At 43.1% G+C, this 20,461-nt stretch overlaps 3 protein-coding genes across 3 annotated transcripts; 2 read left to right on the forward strand and 1 right to left on the reverse strand.

Annotated features, from left to right (window-relative positions):
• Positions 1-5,138: 5,138 nt before the first annotated feature.
• On the reverse strand, positions 5,139-8,262 carry srp19 (signal recognition particle 19). The gene is made up of 5 exons (XM_014968900.2): positions 8,070-8,262; positions 6,794-6,869; positions 6,629-6,700; positions 6,432-6,540; positions 5,139-5,452 (listed from the first exon to the last, which is right to left on the reverse strand). Exons 1-5 carry the CDS (start codon positions 8,105-8,107, stop codon positions 5,322-5,324), a joined length of 426 nt encoding a protein of 141 aa, XP_014824386.2. The 5' UTR covers positions 8,108-8,262; the 3' UTR covers positions 5,139-5,321.
• Positions 8,263-8,813: 551 nt separating this feature from the next.
• On the forward strand, positions 8,814-15,873 carry LOC106904529 (serine/threonine-protein phosphatase 2A catalytic subunit beta isoform). The gene is made up of 8 exons (XM_014968897.2): positions 8,814-9,193; positions 12,452-12,490; positions 13,505-13,675; positions 13,960-14,133; positions 14,220-14,309; positions 14,377-14,538; positions 14,725-14,843; positions 15,195-15,873. Exons 1-8 carry the CDS (start codon positions 9,092-9,094, stop codon positions 15,265-15,267), a joined length of 930 nt encoding a protein of 309 aa, XP_014824383.1. The 5' UTR covers positions 8,814-9,091; the 3' UTR covers positions 15,268-15,873.
• Positions 15,874-16,581: 708 nt separating this feature from the next.
• On the forward strand, positions 16,582-20,412 carry shld3 (shieldin complex subunit 3). The gene is made up of 3 exons (XM_014968898.2): positions 16,582-16,729; positions 17,883-18,424; positions 19,195-20,412. Exons 2-3 carry the CDS (start codon positions 17,963-17,965, stop codon positions 19,396-19,398), a joined length of 666 nt encoding a protein of 221 aa, XP_014824384.2. The 5' UTR covers positions 16,582-16,729; positions 17,883-17,962; the 3' UTR covers positions 19,399-20,412.
• The last annotated feature ends 49 nt before the right edge of the window (positions 20,413-20,461 follow it).

Consider the following 20,461-nt stretch of genomic DNA (forward strand, 5'->3'; position numbering starts at 1 on the left):
TGGTCTTTTATTATCAAGCAAAAAGAGGGAGGATAAGTAAGGAAGACAGCAGAGACAAAATACAACCTCACACAGACAGTTTCTAAGGTGGGGAGTATCTGGTTGATAAGGAGGAACCTGTGGAAACATAATTCAAGGTCTTGGAAACACAGTTAACTGTTTCACATGAAGACAAACAGGCAGATGGGCCTCCAGCTCAGTTTATACACCCAGAAGGAAGAGATCACTTTAAACTGAAAATCACAATAATACTGAATGTTCATTAACTATTGATTAACATTAGACTGAATATGAACTAAAGTAATAACATGATAAAACCAAAACATCTCTATCTAAACATGCTTCATTTTAAATGTTAATTATTTTTGTGTTGTTTTCATAAAATTATTACTTTATTCATCTAATATTACATCTTTAATCTGGTAATATTATGACTTTATTCAAATAATTAAAAGTTAAACTATTACTAGTTGACCCAGATATTAAAACATTTGTATAAAAATAAATCAGTTTAGCAGGTTTTCAGTTTCTTATGGAATAATTTCCTGTAAAAGTTGTTTTATTTTTTTATGTTTGTTTTATTGTCATAATTTGGTTTAGGTGAGGTGAGAGAAGACGCAGGCAGACCCAGGAATAAGGTGATGATGATGATGATGATGATGATTTAATGAAGAAATAATCCAAAAGAACAGGTTTCACAGGGAGCAACGGGGAAGGATCCATCAAGGACAACAGGTGGGTTAAATCCACAGGGAGGGTAATCAGGGAACGAGACACACCTGGGAACAATCAACCTGGAGGACATCACTAGTACTCACAGGGAACAGAACTAACTAAACTCAGAAAAAAACCCAGAAATGAAAACACAGATCACCACATTATGGACCAACTATAACTTGAAATATTCATGTCGGAGGTCAGAAGGATGTCTAATTGTTGTTTTATTCATCAGAAGCTGAAAGTTTTAATATTCTATCAGTAAATAAATATCTATTAAGTTGCACATGGTTCAGTCCATGATCCTCTTTTCGTCACTTGTCACCTAATAACACAAAACAGCAAAGACGTCATATTGCCTCTACCAGGTTAAGTCCCAGTGCCACCATTCTGGACTAACCTTTCACCAATTAAATCATTTAACAAAATTAAACTGGACAGTTATTACTTTCCAAAAATAAGGAGAGATCGCCACATCATCCCGTTTCATGATAAGGGTTGCAGAGACTGAACTGTGGGGCTGCAGGAGTTTTCATCTCTATTTACACAGCAACACAAATAAAACATAAAATAATGCATAGAATGACCTATAACAATATCACAGTTCAGAATGAATATGTGTCTTTAAAGACCAACGTGTTGGGTTCTGCTGTGCTACAGTGTTTGTGTAAGTATGAGACCTCCTCTTCCTCCTAGGATCTTTGCTGCAGCGCACAGAGCTGCCGACGTCACACTGGCTCCGCCCCCATGCAGAAGTGGAGTAAACCTCCGACAAACAAGAATTATAATGGCAGAAGTAGGAAAACTCAATGCGTTACCCGAGACATGTTTTGAATCATCAGCCAAAACTGAGGCAAAGATTCTGTAATGAGTCGGACATCAAGTCTGTAAGGTTATTAACGGGAAAAAACGATGAAGCCCAAGAGGAACAATGGTGAGCAACACAAAGTCTAGTTGGATGTGAGTGTGAACGCTGTCAAACACATTTTACACACACAAAATGGTAACGACTTAAATAACACTGGCTTGTGAAAATCTGCCTTCAGGAAAATGCTTGAACATAAACAGGAGCATAAAAAGATGCTCAAAGGTAAACACTACAGTTACTGCAGCCTAACTACCTTCACTTATTGATCTTTGATTTGATTATCAATAAGTGTTGTTTTGATAAAAATGGGTGTTTACCACCAGTTCCCTTTGTGCTGAGGAACATGTGGGAGTTTCCGTTGATTTGGGTTTAGAAATGTAATAAACTGTATTCTGGTCTCTAATAGCTCTGGGTTTACATGTTCCCCATTGACAGGCCTTCATTACGATTTCAATTGTTTTACTCAAAATCTTTATGAATGCACCCATTAGAAATGACCAGCGCCGGCCGGCCAAGTTACTGGACGTTCAGTTCCTCCAGATACTTTGGGACAAATAGGGACTGCTGATTGGTCGGTTGCTGACAAACACCTGGAGTGACTGACAGGTGGCGCTATGCCGCTTCATCATCAGGCCTGCCTGGATGTGAGGAGCCGCTGCTGGGTGCCTGATGGTCGGCCTGACGGCAGTCAGCAGGGCGGAGCAGTTCTTTATTTTAGAAACTAAAGTATTCCCACATGGGAAAGATTTTCCTCCTTTTTGTCTCCATCTCAGCCACCGCTGATGAAAAATTAACTCTTTTCAAATGCAACTTTTCTGATGAGCAACCAAATAACCACATGAGTCATTGTGCTTTTATTTTGAAAAGCTGCTATTATAACGGAATAATCTTGTCCGTCTGTTGTAGTTTTGGAGCTGGAGCACTAATCATATGACCCAAATGCATAAAAAGTGCTGAAATTGCCCTTTATTGAAGTCTCACAAATCACAAACTTAGTTTTAAATATTCTGCTATTACAGCAGAACAATCCAGTCCAGGTTTGAAAAGTCCAGGTGTTGTTGTAGTTTTTTAACTACAATACATGAAAGATACTGAAAGTAGTGAAAAATATGTGGAATCGCCATGTTTCCTGAATCGGAAGTCGGAAACCGTCTTCCGCTTCGTGTCCCTCAGCGGAACATCCTCGTGTTGGAAACGTTGGAAATGTCTCTCATTTAAGCTCCACCACCACTACTGGCTTTGCAGAAACTTATAAAATGACTTTTCACCCAAAGAGAAATGAGCGACCTTTTATAAAAAAGTTTCTCTGGATTTTGAGAAAGTAAGTTGCGATCGCTTTTGTTCTCCAGACTTGCAGCAGGAAGGAAAGAAAAACTCCTCAGAAATATCATCAGTGAAAACTGTTGGAATCGCATTTTGACACTTCAAGCTATTCATTATGTTTTTGAGTCCGGGTATAAATGCAAGTAAAAAGATGTTATAACATTCACTATTCCTTCACTAAATAAAGAAGATCATTTTTTATGTTTCATGTTGCACAATTTTTAATCTGCTCAACAATTGTGAACATAGATGCAGTGTCACCTGATTATGTACAATTAATTTAATCTGACTACAGAGTATGTTCAACAATACCTTTTATTTCATTCATCCTTTTAACTTAAATAACTCAGGGCTAACTGTGTGATCCTGAGGCTTTCAGAAACCAATCAGAGAGCACAGCACCCCCTAGGGGACATAGAGGATCGTAAATTAGAAAAGTCATCCTGGTATATTTGGGTCTGTCTGGTGAATTTTTGGTTAAAATGTTTGTTTTTCATTCATCGGGTAGAAAATACAGAAATTTTATTCAAGGAAGAGAAGAGATAAACACAGGTGGGCTGAATGAGCTTCACCCTCTGAGGCGGTGAAGTGACAGCAGAGCCGCAGAGTTCAGAGTATGAGGCTGTAATTACTGCAGGACGTGTTGGACACATTCCTGGCTGACATGCTGAGATAACCATCATGGTGAGTGATTCCTCAGACCTGCGGCAGAAAGACAACCGTCACAGATCCATCATCACCAGAGCCACTGTCACACACACATCAGCCATGACCAACCCATGCTGCTGCCACACAGTCAGACACCATAGTTTCCATTTTTGTACGTCCTGTCAAGATGTACATGTGTACCGAATTTCATGATTGTAGGTCAAAGCAGAGCTTGTTGCTGATTTTTAAAGATTTCTAGGGGGCGCTGTGGAGTAATTGGGCCACGCCCACCATATTGAAAGGTAAATTGAGGAATAGAATAAGGGGCAAGGAATTTAAGAAAGTGTAAACTTCTCACTCCTACATTTTTTGTGTGCAAGTGTTTAAATCTACGCAGGTACACGCATATAAATATGTATTCTTGATTTTTATTTGTTTCTTATTGATTTGTTTGAAATGGTTCGTCCTTCTGTCATCAATACCAGGTTTTCCCTGCAGAGTCTCAGCAGAGCTCACCACCAGTAATCTTAATATCAGGACATTTACTCAGAAAGATCGAATAAAGCCCCGATCAGCAAATAAGAGTTTCAATAAAACTGCATGGTAATCAATTTAAGTGAAACTTTGGATGGCTATTGGTTCATTCAGCGAATGATGATCCAAATCGTTTGGCCACTAGAAGAAAAAAATGGTTGAAGGACAACCTCACAGGGACAGTGACTCCATCTCAGCCTGTCGATGGCACTAAAACAAAGTGCAGCACAAAGAATTTGTCCTGGTTGCGTCAATGTGCAGGATGAAAATGTATTGAAATAAATTGGATAAAATCTGTAACACTCAAAACTGCATTAGTCCAGAAATTAGAAGGCATCTTTCCTAAAATAATGCCCTGTCATTTTTTGCTAAAAGTTTGTTTTCTTTCGCTTTTCTTCCAAAAATCACTTTTGGCAAAAAATGTTGATTCTTTTAGAAAGATGAGGGCATGTTATGCTGGTTGGATCATCTCTCCTGATGGATTATTTGTTCTCAAACATCTCCAAGCTCCTCTGACTCTCCTTGCGCCAGCTCAGGTAAAAAGCAGGACAGACTGAGTTGCTTCAGAGCATAGAGGGGTTGGTTCACCATCAGCTGACTCACTCGGCTTTCTGAAACTACAAACCCAGGAATGAAATCTGCCTGAAATGGCCCTGAGGACCGTTTCTGCCTCAGTGCTGCCCTCTAGCGTGCAAACAGTCCAACTACCACATAGTCAGTTTGATTTTCCTGTCCAACAGAAAATGACCACAGAACGGCCTGGTCAAGGTCTGGTTCTTTAAGGTTTGGTTTTATTATTTTTGGTTAGGTTTTATTCACGACAATTTAAAAAATAATGCTTTACTGTAATTTTGCTGTTTTCTAGTATTTTATAAAGAAATTTAAACAGAAAACTTTTAAATTTGCTGTAAGAATTTAATCTCCAGAATGAAAATGAAAAAATTTTAAACTCCAATCAGTTAAAGGTTCAGTTTGTTCTCATCTTTCTGTAGGAAGATGAATGATGATGTCTGACTAAATGACAGAAACCAGGAGATGAAATGAAACGTTTAAAGATTCGAAACAAACGTTTTATTCTGCTTCTCCTGCTAAAGAACTGAAATATTTACCATGAATTCTGCAGAAGATATAAAACTTCCAGGAAAAATGAAAACAAGCAGCTGGAGTTTCAGGAGTTAGTTCAGTCCGACGTCAAACTCAGATTCAACCTCAAGAAGAAGAAAGTCTGAGGTCATTTCTTCTTCTTCTTGCTCTTCTTGCCCCCGTCGCCCTGCTGGGCGCCGCTGTCACTTCCTCCGCTCTTCTGGGTTCGAGTCTTTAGTTTGGGGATCATCTCAGCGACGTAGAACATCACGTCCTTCCCTGGACAGAAGAACCGGACAGAAGAACGTTACGTTTGAACCGGAACGGGTCGGTTCTGATCCGGTTCTACTGCAGAAGATCAAAGTTACTGAAAACTTTACATCCAGTCCGGCATTTACAGGCTGGAGGATAAAAACCAGAACCAGGAGAGAAAATAAAAGTCATGATGCTAATTCAGTTAGCATCATTAGCTGCACTTTGAGCTGAAAATTACCTTAGCAGAACCAACTATTAGCTCGCCTTTAGCATTAGCTTCAGCAGAGCTAATGTTTCTGATTCGTGCTTTAGAGTTAGCGCAGCAGCCGGGTTCAGACCAGAACCGGCAGCCGGGTTCAGACCAGAACCAGCAGCCGGGTTCAGACCAGAACCGGCAGTCGGGTTCAGATCAGAACCGGCAGCCGGGTTCTGACCAGAACCAGCAGCCGGGTTCAGACCAGAACCGGCAGCCGGGTTCAGATCAGAACCGGCAGCCGGGTTCTGACCAGAACCAGCAGCCGGGTTCAGACCAGAACCAGCAGCCGGGTTCAGACCAGAACCGGCAGTCGGGTTCTGATCACGGTCTGGGTTTGGATCTTCTCCAGATGTTAGAGGAACACGGCCATCTCTTCTCACAACGACGATTTAAAACCGCATTATAAAGCCTGGCTGAGGAAGAGGAGGAAGCAGAGGAAGAGGAGGAGGAAGAGGGTGAGGAGGAGGAAGAGGATGGTGAGGAAGAAGAGGAGGCTGAGGAAGAGGAGGAGGAAGAGGATGAGGAGGAGGAAGAGGATGGTGATGAAGAGGATGGTGAGGAAGAGGAGGATCCAGCTGCTGGGCAGAACCAGAGGCTGAAGGAGAGATGAGGAACCAGAAGCGTCTCTGATGGATGGAGGAGGTTCTGAGGTTCTGAGGTTCTGGTCGTTTCCAGCGAATCAAAACCTTCCAGAGTTTTAGAGTCTGAGCTGCAGGACAGGAGAAGCGCCACCTGCTGGACACTCACGGGATCTGAACTTGTCCTGACACAGACTGCCGTCCGTCTGCTTCAGCTGGACTCTGACCCGACCTCTGAACTGGACGTCCCGGTTCCACTCCCTGGGATGCATCTTGTTCTGGAAGACAAACCAGAACAGAACCAGGACGGATCAGGCGCCGTGTTTGGACCCGGGAGCGTCTGTGAGGGAGGCGGTCGGGTTCTACCTCCACGTAGACGTTCATCCCTGCAGCCGTCAAAACGTCACGGATCTCAGCGCAGGACGGGTTCTCCACCGCCTGGAGACAAAACAGGAGCAGCCGGGTCAGCGGCCTGTCGGAACCGGGTCGGTACCGGGTCAGCGCCTCAGCTGCCCTGACAGAAAGACAAACCTTCTCTGTGGGGATCCTGCGGCCCTCAGCCAGCGTCTTCTTGCTGTTGATGTAGACGGGATAGACGCAGAGGAACCTGAAACAATCAGGTCTGACATCAGCAGCTTCAACGTTATGGCTAAAAGATGTTTACATCATAAAACCTTAAATTCATCCGAAAATCATTAACTCGGTTGTTTTGTGTGACTTGCAGCTTTGACATGTTGTGGTTCAGGAAACATTTAATCAAACTACAGTCAGTCCAACACACAGCAGCTCTGATTTGTTCCAAATACACAAATTAATCAATTAAGTTTTGGCTTTTTTAGAAATATTGTATCCAAGATACCAAATAACCAACTTTTATTTAGCCAAGTTTTAATACAAGACTTTAAAAAGCTGCTTTACTCTTTCACCAAGCAACAGGAATGCTGGACAAACGACTGGAACTCACTTCTTCATCTGTTTTAATGTAAAAAGGTTTTTAAAAGAGCCCTGCTTCATTATTTAATCATGACCTTTTAACATATTGATCACATCGAGACTGAATCAGGTTGTCTGACCGAAGCGAAATAAATCAGGTCCAAATATAAAACCCTGAGGCGCCCCACAGCATTATATTAATTATATATGTGTGTGTGTGTGTGTGTGTGTGTGTGTGTTAAAATAGCCCAAATCATCAGTAAAACATTAAATATAAGATATTGATCACTTTCTACCAGAACTAAATAAAAATATTTCTGTTTAGTTGTTTAATACATTTTAATTCAGTGAAGTTTTCTACAGTAGATCCTGCTGGATGGAGACACGAGAGAAACTTTATGTGGTTAAAGAAAAACCTTAAAGCCTCTAAACGCCACAATGAATTCAGAGAGAAAAACCTGGAGGTTCAAACAGACTTCCTGAAGGAAAAGGGAAATGCTTTCATTCAACTTTTAACAATTATCCCACATTTAAAAGAAGATAAGTTTGAAATTTGGAGTAACATCGGAAGGATCTGTGGTTATGATCCTGAAACACAATAAAACGAAGAAGAGATCATACACGTCATGCTAAGGAGCTCAGAGCCAAGCCAAACTTTATGGAAAACCACCAGAGTTTGTATCTCCGGTGAGCTAAAATCAAAAATAATGTATGCCGAATTACAGAGAGAAGTTTGTATCGACCTGTTTGCAGAAATGAGAGCAATTATCCAATAAGGGCGAGCATATTCTGTTGTTTTATTAAATCCATCAGGGCTTCTAGGGGGTTTCAGCTGGTTGAGGAGCTAGCTCCATTTAGCTTTAGCTGTACTTACCTCTCTTTATCAGCGGGGTTTTCAGTCAGATGAGCCATAGTTGGAGTTAAAGCTACACCAACAACAGGACCAGTTTGATCTAAGCTCTCAACTCATTAAAGTCACGTAAAGAATGATAAATTATTCCAACAGCAGCTAGCTGCGGTAAACACGCAGCGGACTGGAAGCTAATGGCTTCTTCTTCAAGCTTAGTGTGGTCAGTGAGACACCCTGGCAGCTTCATACTGCCACCATGCGGCGACATGGAAATTCACAACGGATTCCTACTAAACTACAGAAATAGAGCCAGGATAAAAAATAATGTTTCTCTCTTCTTATTTGTTCACACACTTGGTTGTTCTAATACTATTTTCTATCTGCTGAAACTGCTGCATAATTCTGAGTTAGTTAACTCAGGTGAATGTAGAGTTAACAGTAGAAATGATCGCTGAAAGTTTAGTGTTTTTTTTTAAGTAGAATAGATGTCCTTGGCATGTCGTTCAGCTGCACATTTCCAGTGATAAATCTTATGCTTTTTGGCTGAATTTTTAAATTTGATAGACAAATTAGACAACCTTCTTTTACGATTTTTGGCCAAAACCATTTTTTAAATAGTTCTAACCCTATTCACTTTATTTTGCCATAAGCCAGTTATACTAAGCTGTCTCCAAACCAGTCAAAATGCTATTTTATTTTCACGCCCTCTCCACGTGGCGTCGCTGCTGAGTCGAGTTTGCGCGATGCTAAAGTACCCGGATGTTATTGCAGCTAGCTCTTTTAGCCTCTGCGACGCCGCTCCGTTCTGCCGCATCGGGGACTTTCGATGCGTTTCGCTCCCGCAGCTCTCAGAAACAGTTTTTAATGTCGGGAAGTTAACACACCTGGTTTATAATGACAGAAGTTATCTGAAGGTATCGATATTTTTCGGTGTAGTTGTTGAATTTGTTCGCTATTTGGCGGGACTGGGTTTGGTATAACAATACGCGGAGCTGAAGCCAGGGGCTGAAACGCAGATCGGTTCGGTTTTTACCACAGCTGCCGTCATGGAGGATAAAACTTTTACTAAAGAGTTAGACCAGTGGATTGAGCAACTCAACGAGTGCAAGCAGCTGACAGAAAACCAAGTCCGGACGCTTTGCGAGAAGGTAGGTACTCCCGTCTGATTCCACTGACCTCCATTTCATAGTAGGCCCCAGCGGCTCGGTCTAATTCCTGGAAAAGCAGTAACGTTGACGGTTTTTGGCCCAGTTTTAGAGCAGCTACACGGAGCTCGACGGTGTTTGTGTACCTTGTTGAATATAAATCACAGCCAGTCTTTCAGGTTTTCTAGGTAAAAGTGTATTTGTGATGATATTTATGAAACCACAAATTAAAAACTGACGGGCCGAAAATGCGCACCCTGTTTACCCATCAAATAGACGCAGCCCATTTTACCGTCCGTTAATTAAACAACTAGATTTTCCCTTTCCTTATCCGCTGAAACGCCCTTATTTCCAGAATGTATTGGTTTTAGAGGCTAAGTGACCAGCGGATCGGTTAATGTGACGTCGTACTGCTCTCCACCGCACCCTGCCCGGATCGATCAGAGGTTTTATTGCGTAAAGCTCCCAGGCTTTAGACGGTTCCACCGGGTTGCTGCAACATAAATAAATTTAGAGCCTCTCAGCTCTGAATCATCGTCTTTATGAATCCCTGTAAGAAACCCAAACATACCGCTTTCTGAAAAGTGTGGCAGGATGTTTCTGGCTGTTAATCCATGAATGATGGACACCAGGAGACGATCAGCTGCGCTGGTTGAAGAAGGAACAGGCCAGGATATAAGATCTGGAATTTTATTCCAGGGAAAATAAAACATGTTTCATATTTAAAAGATTTACGGTATAAATCTAAACTCAGTCGTTTTACAACAACTTTAAGCAATATTTCATCATATTTCCACCATGATGTCATAGTTTCAGTTGAACTTCATGGGATTGATCAGCTGATTGGATCTGGTCTATTAAAGGATAAACTTGAATAATGAAGAGCTGCAGATTTTATCTAGAGGCTTATTGTTTTTACTAGGCTTTTTCACTAATTATTAAAATTACTTCTGTGTGTAATAATTATTGTACCCCAACTTAACTTGAATAATTGAATCGGTCATAATTAATAGTGTGAATTACTGCTTTGACTACAACTGATCAGTTATCTGTACTGGTTGATTAAAGTTGCATTAATGGTAGAACTGGTTGGTCGTTCTCTGCATCTATAAGCAACAGGAACATAAATCGAATGAACTCCCAAACAGGAAACGTTTTGCTGTTTTTGGTTTCCAAGGAAACGGAAAACTCTCCTCTATTCATGGATTTCTCTGGGGAATGAAATTTATTCACATTAATTTTTAAAACATTAGAGAGAAACTGCAGCTCCTGAAGCTAAATTGTCTAAACAACGCTTGTTAACGCGCTATTGGCTGGCGTCAGTCGTTTCCTTGGTGCTGATTGGCTGAACCCTGACGAGCCGCTGTAGATGTTAGCTTCTGCTGCAGAGCAAATACCGTTTCCAGTCTGCGTATTAATTAGGGGTGCACCGATTATCAGCCAGCCAATTTATTGGTGCCAATTTCCTTAATTTTGGGAGATTGGTGATCAGCCGATTTGTTTTGTTTTTTGTTTTTTTTGGTACATGTGAAGCCGATCTTATCCCCCCGATGTTGTCAGTGTCCGCACAGGTCTAAAATTCAACTGCTGTGCTTTTGTTTTCTCCTGTGAGAGAAGTTTAACTGACAAACCGGCCGACCAGGTCATGTCTGCACATTTAGTCACCCCAGTGTTTCCAATTCAGCAACTTTCCTGATATATTGATCAACATTTCAGACAAAAAAACATGGTATCGGCCAAAATCATATTCGGTAAGTTAGGCTTTTTAAAAGATGGGTAATCGGCGATCGGCCAGAAAACTGCAGTCGGTGCAGACCTGGTATTAATGCATATTATGGTAGGTTTGGAGTTTGAACTTTTAAAAAGTCATGTTTAGGGTCTCCAGCAGATTTTTGTATTCCTAAAAATGATTTGATGTCAGCAACAAAAACAAACTCATGAATGAACTCAGAAGGTTAGAGCCATGATTTATCTGGAGAAAAGAACCGCTCCCTCCATCTATGGAAAAGAAACGGATGAGAAAAAGATATTTTTGTTTAAAGTTTAATGAAAACATTAAAGAACAAAGAAATTCATATCTGACCCGTCTCTGAAGCTGAATGTTTAATATAGATCTATATGAAACAGATCTGTTTATCAGACTGAACATGAACCAGGAGGCGGCGGCCATGTTGGGCTGACACTGAGTGACTCCCATCCAGCCTGATTGTTCTAATAACCAGAAATATGATCAACTATAATAATCTCTGATGGTCTCGGTTTGGTCCTGTTGTGTTTCCAGTCCTAAAGGTCAGTTGAGGACGTATTATTTACACATTCATAAATGAATAACAGTCTGAAAACATCAAACCTGCAGAGAAAACCACATTTCTCCTCTAAACACCAGCAGGTATAAGAACCAGTTTTACTATAATTAATAACTGATCTATGGATCACGTGTGTATTGATTGATGGGACGAGTTCAGAACTGTTGATGCACCAGAACCTCTGAGTAGTTTATAAAACATCAAATGGTTCTGAACGTGAACATCAGGTCAACATGTTCCTGTTTTATCAGTGTTGGTAAACCAGCCCACATGTTTTCCTCAGTTCAGTTAAAAACATCCAGTACTGGTTGCCACGGCAACGGCTGATCAGTCTGACGGCGGTTTGATTCCCCATAAAATCATCACAAGTTTAGATTGAAGCAAATTAAAAATACATTTTTTAAATAAAGACTCTCAGAGAGGGAAGGTGGTTGTGACCCGACCCGACCCGGATCAGAACCTCAGTTTGTTCCTTCAGTAGCTAAACTGTAAATAATTCCTTTTATTCCCCTAAATGAGTCAAACAGAGAATGAAGGAAAATGAATCCAATGAATCTCAGATGGCAGCAGATCTGTGTTTATTATGGGATGTTTGATTGGCTCCAGTACAACCTGACTGACTGATCGGCCAATCAGACGCGTTGTCGGCCATGTTTGTTTTGATCTGAGGCTCAGGAAAGCCGACTGTCATCCTCATGATGCAGCTTTTAATAAACAGGTTAGAAAATAAAGACTAAATAATAGTTTATTTTGCTGGTTAGTCATAATAATATTTAATATTTCATCACCATTTGAAAACAAAGTGTCATGACCAGCTTTATGTCCTCCATGGGTGGTTTCCATGGAAACGGGTCGGTTCTGACCCTGGAGCTGAAGGACGTGATGAAGTTGTGTGATGTGATTGATCCATATCCTGATATTGATTTTTGATCTTCTGATTGTGTTTTCCTTTCAGGCGAAGGAGATTCTGACCAAGGAGTCCAACGTCCAGGAAGTGAGTTAATTTCTCTGAACCGGTTCTGGTCACAGTGATCCAAACGGGTCTGGACAGAACCAGAACCTCTCAAACATTTTATTTCTCTGATGTCACTTTTCTGTTTCTGAGAAACATTTTAGTTTTTCTGACTGAATCGACATTTTTAACGTGTTCAGTCCGTTTCCTTGGAGACTGGACAGCGGTCTATTAAAGGTTCTGGAAGAACCGGCTGCTCCGGCAGGAATAACAGCGGTGTCTGGGAGTAACCCCCCCTGCAGGAAGAATGTAGAACTACATCTGATTCTGTCTCTAAAATTAAACATTAAATAATTTTTATTGTTTTTGAAAAACACAACAGACTTTAGTTTCAGTTCAGAAATGATCTGAACTTAGTTTAAAGCTAGGAATTAATCTGAATGATGAAATGATTATGGAAATAATTTGGTCATCTAAATTCACTTTAGGCAATAAAATGTTTTCTTGACAAAGGGAATTAAATTATTAGCTCTGATCTTTCAATGTTTTTCTAATATTGTCTAAAAAGCTTTAATTGGTCAAATGAAAAATCTGCAGAACGTATCAGTTTTTAAATCTGAATTCACTGCAGATCTGTGAAAACTGATTTATGCATTTAGAACCTTGTTGAGTTTGGGTCACAAGAACCATATCTGGTTCTGTTCTGGAAGTTTGAACAGCTGGAAAATGAACAAAATGAAAGAGAATCAGCTGATTTATGTAGTTATTAATATTAAACATCTGAAGCTCCAGCGTCTTTTTCACTGTTGAGCCTTAAAGCCGTTAGTCTGGTTTCTGTAGCGGTGGGAGGCGGCCATGTTTCCCAGGTTGTTGTGTCTGATGGTGGGAGGCGGCCATGTTTCCCAGGTTGTTGTGTCTGATGGTGGGAGGCGGCCATGTTTCCCAGGTTGTTGTGTCTGATGGTGGGAGGCGGCCATGTTTCCCAGGTTGTTGTGTCTGATGGTGGGAGGCGGCCATGTTTCCCAGGCTGTGTCTAACGCTCCGCCCCCTCTCCAGGTGCGATGCCCGGTGACGGTGTGCGGCGACGTTCACGGTCAGTTCCATGACCTGATGGAGCTGTTTAAGATCGGAGGAAAGTCTCCCGACACAAACTACCTGTTCATGGGCGACTACGTGGACAGAGGCTACTACTCTGTGGAGACGGTCACCCTGCTGGTCACGTTAAAGGTAACGCTGCCTGCTGGACAGAGGTCGGAGGTCGTCCTGCAGCTTTACTGCTGCTCCTGTAAAATGATTAGAGTCCAGAGCTGCTGCAGGAAGTGATGTCAGACAGGAAGAGCAGCTACTGGTGACCTCAGAATCGCTGAGTCGTCATCCAGACTGCTTCCTGGAACACAATCACTGCCTCAGGCTCTGATGCGTTCACTGAGCAGGAACAGAGTCAGATTTTTCAGTGTTTGACCTGATTGGCTGTAACGGAGCCTTGACCTCCGGCTGGCCTCGCCCTCCAGGTGCGCTTCCCGGAGCGGATCACCATCCTGCGGGGGAACCACGAGTCCCGGCAGATCACACAGGTCTACGGCTTCTACGACGAGTGCCTGAGGAAATACGGCAACGCCAACGTGTGGAAGTACTTCACAGACCTGTTCGACTACCTGCCGCTCACCGCGCTGGTGGACGGCCAGGTGAGGGCGCCGGCGAGGCGGGGAGGGGCGCCAGCGGGGGGCGCTGTGGTGTTAGCCTAAAGCTAACGTGTTCCTGTCTGCTCCAGATCTTCTGTCTCCATGGAGGCCTGTCTCCATCCATCGACACTCTGGACCACATACGGGCCCTGGACCGCCTGCAGGAGGTCCCACATGAGGTACGCGCGCCCCCGGTTTGCCCCCCGTACTCCCTGTCTGCCCGCTGTAACTGTCTGTGTCCCTCAGGGCCCCATGTGCGACCTGCTGTGGTCCGACCCGGACGACCGCGGCGGGTGGGGCATCTCCCCCCGCGGTGCCGGCTACACCTTCGGTCAGGACATCTCAGAGACGTTCAACCACGCCAACGGCCTCACGCTGGTGTCCCGCGCCCATCAGCTGGTCATGGAGGTAACGGGTCGCCGTGGCAACCACACTACTTAATATTGTTAAGCAGAAGTTGTGTGAACGACGTTGCGTTTTGTTTGGTTGGAGGATGAAATGATGGAGTCGAAGTTAAACGTGCAGAATATCAGAGATCTGAGCGTTAGAGCAGAGAACGATGCGTTCAGGGTCTGATTCTGCTCCGTCCATCAGGGCTACAACTGGGGCCACGACAAGAACGTGGTGACCATCTTCAGTGCTCCCAACTACTGCTATCGCTGTGGCAACCAGGCGGCCATCATGGAACTGGACGACACCCTCAAATACTCTTTGTGAGTCGACCGAGCGAAGAGCTGCAGGAAGTTCACCTATTCAGGACTGAAACTATTATTAATCTGCATTCTAATGAATAAATTAGATTATTTAATGTGCCAATTATTTTTATCCACCAAATTGATCGTATCTGAATAATCAATTACTAATCAGCTAATATTGAGTAATTCCTCCTGAGATGAAAATTGCACTATTAGATATAACATTTTTATGTTCATTTTAATTTTATTCTAATAAACTTTCAGGTTATTTAACTTTTATTTTTTGCATATTTGAATGAACTGAATGTTTTAGTATTTTTTCATGTCACTTCCTGTCAGCTGATGGTAACTGAATGTTTTGGTCCTCAGCCTGCAGTTTGACCCCGCCCCTCGCCGCGGTGAGCCTCACGTGACCAGACGCACGCCTGACTACTTCCTGTGAATGTCCCGCCCCCTTCCTGTCCGTCATCCACGAACAGCCCCGCCTCCACACACACCTTTCTCACCCCCACCCCTTCTCATTTTGGATGGAAAGAAGTTATTAATATTTCTGATGATGTTTCTGTACCAGGGTGATCCTGATTGGCTGATAAATTTTAAGCTCACAGAGAAACGACCTCCTCTGCAGCCGTGTTGTCGATATGCTGTCATTAATGCTGTGCTTCTGGGGAGAAAAACACCTAAACTATCATCTATTTTAGTTTTTTCCTTTTCCTTTCTTACATGTCTGAGAAAAACAAGATAATAAAACGACCGACGTGGACCAAATGTGCCATACTCAGATCCTTTTACAGCATCGCAGGTTTCTTTCTTCTTCTTTTTTACACCTCTATAACCCGACATGACATCACCACACATCTGATGGCAAATGTGCTTTTTTTCTGTTGCAACATCATTTTAAGATTTAAAGATATAGGAACAAAAAAGTTTGCTTCAAGTAGTCCAGCTGTCAGTTTTAGGTGTCCAGGCTGCAGCCGGTGGTCATCTCAGCAACTATATTACTGTAAGACAACAGACGTATGAAATAAAATGTCCTATTGACAAACTACTGCAGACTCCGTCTCTTCTTCTGCTCCCGCTGCTCTGCAGTAGCTGCAAACTACAGATTCTGCTTCATGTAGCTCAGCTGTTAGCATTAAACTGAGGAAAAACCTCCAGTAGCAGTCAGTGATTCAACAGAGAGAGGCCTCTGACTGAAGACTTGCTGTATCCTTCCAGCTGCACAGCGTCCAGAACCAGAGGGAATAAATGTCCAGACGGCAATGCTTCAACCAGAGCGAGAACAAATCAGGACCAACCTGCTGCCACTGGGGCGGAGCTGTTCTACAGTCCACAATGAGTAACTGGTTGGACTGGCAGCATTTTCACTGGAACTGCTAAGAGGTGCAGCTGATTGTTGGAACTTTAATGTTAACTGAACACACCAAACAGAGCAGACATGGATGCTGCAGCTGAGCTGCTTCCACAAACTGCTGCCAGAAATCCACAGAGACCAGAATACAGAGTACAGATGGTCTGTCAGTGGAGACATCAGGCATACCAGAAAAGATTTTACAAAATAAGTTACAAATGCTACACCTACTAAAAATAGCATACTTGGGTTCTAAGAAAAGACTAAGCCTATTTAAAAGAATTTTATTGAAAGTTCAACTAATAAAATGCCTCTGAAAAATTTAAAACCAACATTTTCTTTTAATCAGCTACCTTGTTCTAGTAGGTTGTCTGCCTCTTTTGCCCTTCCCAACATGGCGGCCCCGCCGAGATCAGCAGACTCTTAGACATAATATAAGAGCAGACTTCCGGTGAAGCTGCTGGAATACGGAAAACTCGCGAGATTTCTCGTGAAGCGACGTCAACTTCCATGATGGCGTCGGTTGTTCGTGTCTAGAAACCAAGTTGGTCTGGTGAGTATGAAACATGAAACATAAAACATGGCTGCTCTGTTTATGTACCAGCTTAGCTTCATGTTTGCTGGTTTTGGCTCGTATGAAGGTTTTTCCTGAGCCAATAATAATCTGTTAGCATGCTAACGGCTACACAAGCTATAAACATTAGCTCTCAGAGGCTCTTGTGTTGCTGTTTTTACAACTGTTGTCGTGTATATTATTGTTTCCAGCTGAAATCAGTTCTACTACAACATCAGAAATATTGTGTTATGGGAATCAAAACAAGGTTAAAGTTAACTGCTGTTTTTTTAGCCGCCGTAACCACAGAGACTAGAAAGGATCGTCTGCTGTGTGTTTAGTTCTACTTTGTTTTTTCATTGTTGTTTTTTCTTCCTCTTTTAATCACCTATATTCACAAAAATATCCCAGTTTTTGTCGGTAACACCTACGTTTTAGATTATCTGTGCTACAGAACCTTTCTCATGCAGCTTTATTTTTTAAATATTGACTGTTGACACAACATCTTGACATTACCCACCCCGGCCACAAGGTGGAGGACTTTTAACACAACTGAGGCCCGTTCAGTCTGTAGCCTTTTATTTCTGCATCAGCAGCAAACTGATCCTCCAGAATAAAAATAAAATAGAAGCTAAAATATTTTTGTAAATCTTCTTTTTTAAAAGTCGAGTTCATAGGGACGGACGGGACGTGATAAAACTTAACACGATATTTGATGGTAATAATTCGATAATGATAAAAGGTACGATAAAACCTTTACTGCTTTTAGGTAGTTGTTTGACACGGTGCTCATTCTTCCACAGATACTGCTCTAGGAAAACACATTGAATTTTTCTTTGGGATCAATAAAGTATGTTTGAGTTTAATAGCTATTTGTAATACGCTTCTTTACCACAGAGAAGTTCAGTTAATGTCACTAAATTGCTCAAAGTGACTCAGTTTAATTACATTTTCAAATTAATATTTATTGGTATTTATATTGAATAAACAGTGGAGAAAATACTAGAAGTAACAAACGGTCAGTTTGGGTGTTTTGAACATTATTAAATGAAAATTTTAATATACTAAATTTATCGTGATAAAAGATGTGATAATGGCCGCCTCTAACTTAGTGTTTTATGTGTGAACTAAAAGCAGTGGTGTGTTTCCTCAGCCTGTCTCTGTCTGAGCCGTCATGAGGAAGAGGACCGCTGTCCTGTCTGTCCTGTCTGTCCTGTGATCCGGTCCCTCTGGATGGACCGTGTGGTTCTGCACTACCGGCCCGGCTCGGCGCTGCGCCTCTCCGCCCTGCTGCAGCAGACCCAGAGGCTGCTGGAGCCGATGGCCCTCCGGCCGCCGCCCGCCTTCAGGCCCTGGTTCCCCTGCAGCTCCGCCCACCGCCGGCCCATCAGACCGGCCAAACTGCCTCCCCGCATCGGCCCACCAGGGGGCGCCCTCACAGAGACCCAGCCTGGGCCTATGGAGGACGCTCTCGGCCGTATCCAACCCGCGGCACCCGGAACCGGTCCAGGGACGGAAAGAGAGGTCCCGGTGGTCCGGAGGTCCTGGAGCATCTCCAGGCAGAGCGGAGTCCAGCTGCAGAGCCGCATGTCTCTGTCCAGGCGTCTCCATCGCCTGGTGTCCCTCCACCAGCTCCACCTGCGCCAGCGCGCCAAGTGGGTCATCACCCAGCAGAACTGCAGCGACCTGGAGGAGGTGAGTGGCTGCAGGGGGCGGGGCTTCCACTGGACCGACTTCCTGTCTGTTCATTTAGAGGGAAACACACAAACCCCTCCAGATGTTCTGAACACCTGGATGCTTCCAGTCCAGCTGGGCCTGAGCTGACATCAGGGACGGTTAGGCTCCTCCCATTGGGCCGTAAATCTGTCCGCTTTTCTCTTTTTGAAGATTTAATTTTTGGAAATCCAGATGTTTTTCACCAGCTCACTCCTTGGGTTCGTTTAGGAGACATGAACCAACCAAGAACCATCATCTGGTTCGACGGATGATTTTTACTCATTTCCGGTGAAATTACTGAAATAAGTCTTTTTTTTAAGATACCTTTTTATTGCATTTTGAATTTGGAATAAAAAAAAGAGGTTTTATTTTTAACCCTTTCTGCTTTGGTGTCCTCCTCTCTGCCTGATCATAAATGTGACCCAGCAGATCAGAACCAGAATCAGATCCAGAACTCTGGCCGGTTCTTTTCTGCTGGGATTCTGGATCTTTATCAGTTTTTTATGCTGAGTTCATCATTTTGATCAGATTTCCATCCACTCAGCGTTTCCGTCTCTGTTTACGGTTACATCACCTTTGACCCTGAACTGGGTCAGGCGATCACTGAGGTCTGGTTCCTGGGTGATGCTGGACGGATTTAGGTAATAAGATAAAAACCAGTCTAGTTCCGATCCGTCCGTGTTTCCCTGCAGTGATCGTCACCAGGAAACATTTTCTGAAACTGATGATGAAACTGTCTGTCCCTCCAGGCGTGGCGCTGCCTGATCCGCTGCCTGAGCCGCTCCGGGTTGCCGACCTGCAACGCCAACATCCAGCGGGAGAGGGCGGAGATCTGGGTGTTCTGCGACGTCCTGCACTGTGAGCAGGTGGGGCGCCACCTGAAGGACGAGCTGCGGCTGGCGGGTCGGATCCACCTGGCCGTCCACCGACTGGGGAACATCTTCAGCATGTAGACCGGGTCCGGCTGGACAGAACCACCACACAGGAAACAACCAGCAGCAATAATGTGGCTTATTTAGCTCAGCATGCAAGGAAAGATGGGGACTCATTTTCCTCATTCATTCATTTATGAATGCCACACCTTCATAATGCATAAAGTAGCAAGATAAACATTTAGTGTGCAACATAAATGTTTAGCTAGTTAGCTAAACATATAGGAGTACATTTAGCTGGCTGACTGAATATTAGCTACCAGACAGTGGCGCAAAAAGTGGCTATGCAGCGCATAGGGGCGCTGCACCAGAGGGGGCGTCAAAACCCCGTCTGGAGGGGGGGCGCCCCGATGGTGCCTTCGCTTACTCTTCACCGCGCCCTTACGCTCCTTCACATGTAAATGTAGCGAGTTTTACCTTTCACGTGTCTTTGTCTCGGGGGGTAAACATGTTTTCTATGCTCCTTTACCCTTCCGTACCTTCCTTGGGGGCAGGGGGCGCCGATTTCTGTTTTTGCATCCACCTGAATAATATGTAGTTGCGCCCCTGCTGCCAGGCTACATATTTTCAAAATGAAGTGACTCCCTGTGACATTTATAGATGAATGAATGATGTGGTTAAATTATGGCTGTGAAAGAAACCCTCATTTTTTCCTCTCCATGATCGGATCAATAACCCAGATTATTGCTGCTGGTTCTTTCCTTTACATGTCGGTTCAGTGAGTTCTGCTGGACTTTGAAGCAGAGCGTGAACCGGACCGGCAGACGTCACTGACTGGGGGGAAGGTGGAGATTTTTCTGGACCCATGAATTTTACCTGGATGAATCGATGTTTCTGCTGAATAAATCAGTTTTATTTCACTGCTGATAAACAGTTTTATCTCAGAAACATGTCAGGCTGTCTTAGTTTCCTCTTGTATAAATATTTAAATGTTTTTAGAGAATCTGTTTTTACCATCAATGAGTTGAGTTAAGATGTGGTTTGAGTCTTATGGTTTCTTCTGTATTTATTAATAAACTGTTCTTAATGATTGCATTTTTGACTCTGCTATAAATAAAGCAGCTTGTTTTTCCATGAACAGCCT

The sequence above is a fragment of the Poecilia mexicana genome, unplaced genomic scaffold (assembly GCF_051168715.1).
Source record: "Poecilia mexicana isolate PSO_F unplaced genomic scaffold, ASM5116871v1 scaffold_9, whole genome shotgun sequence".
NCBI classification, from domain to species: Eukaryota; Metazoa; Chordata; class Actinopteri; order Cyprinodontiformes; family Poeciliidae; genus Poecilia; species Poecilia mexicana.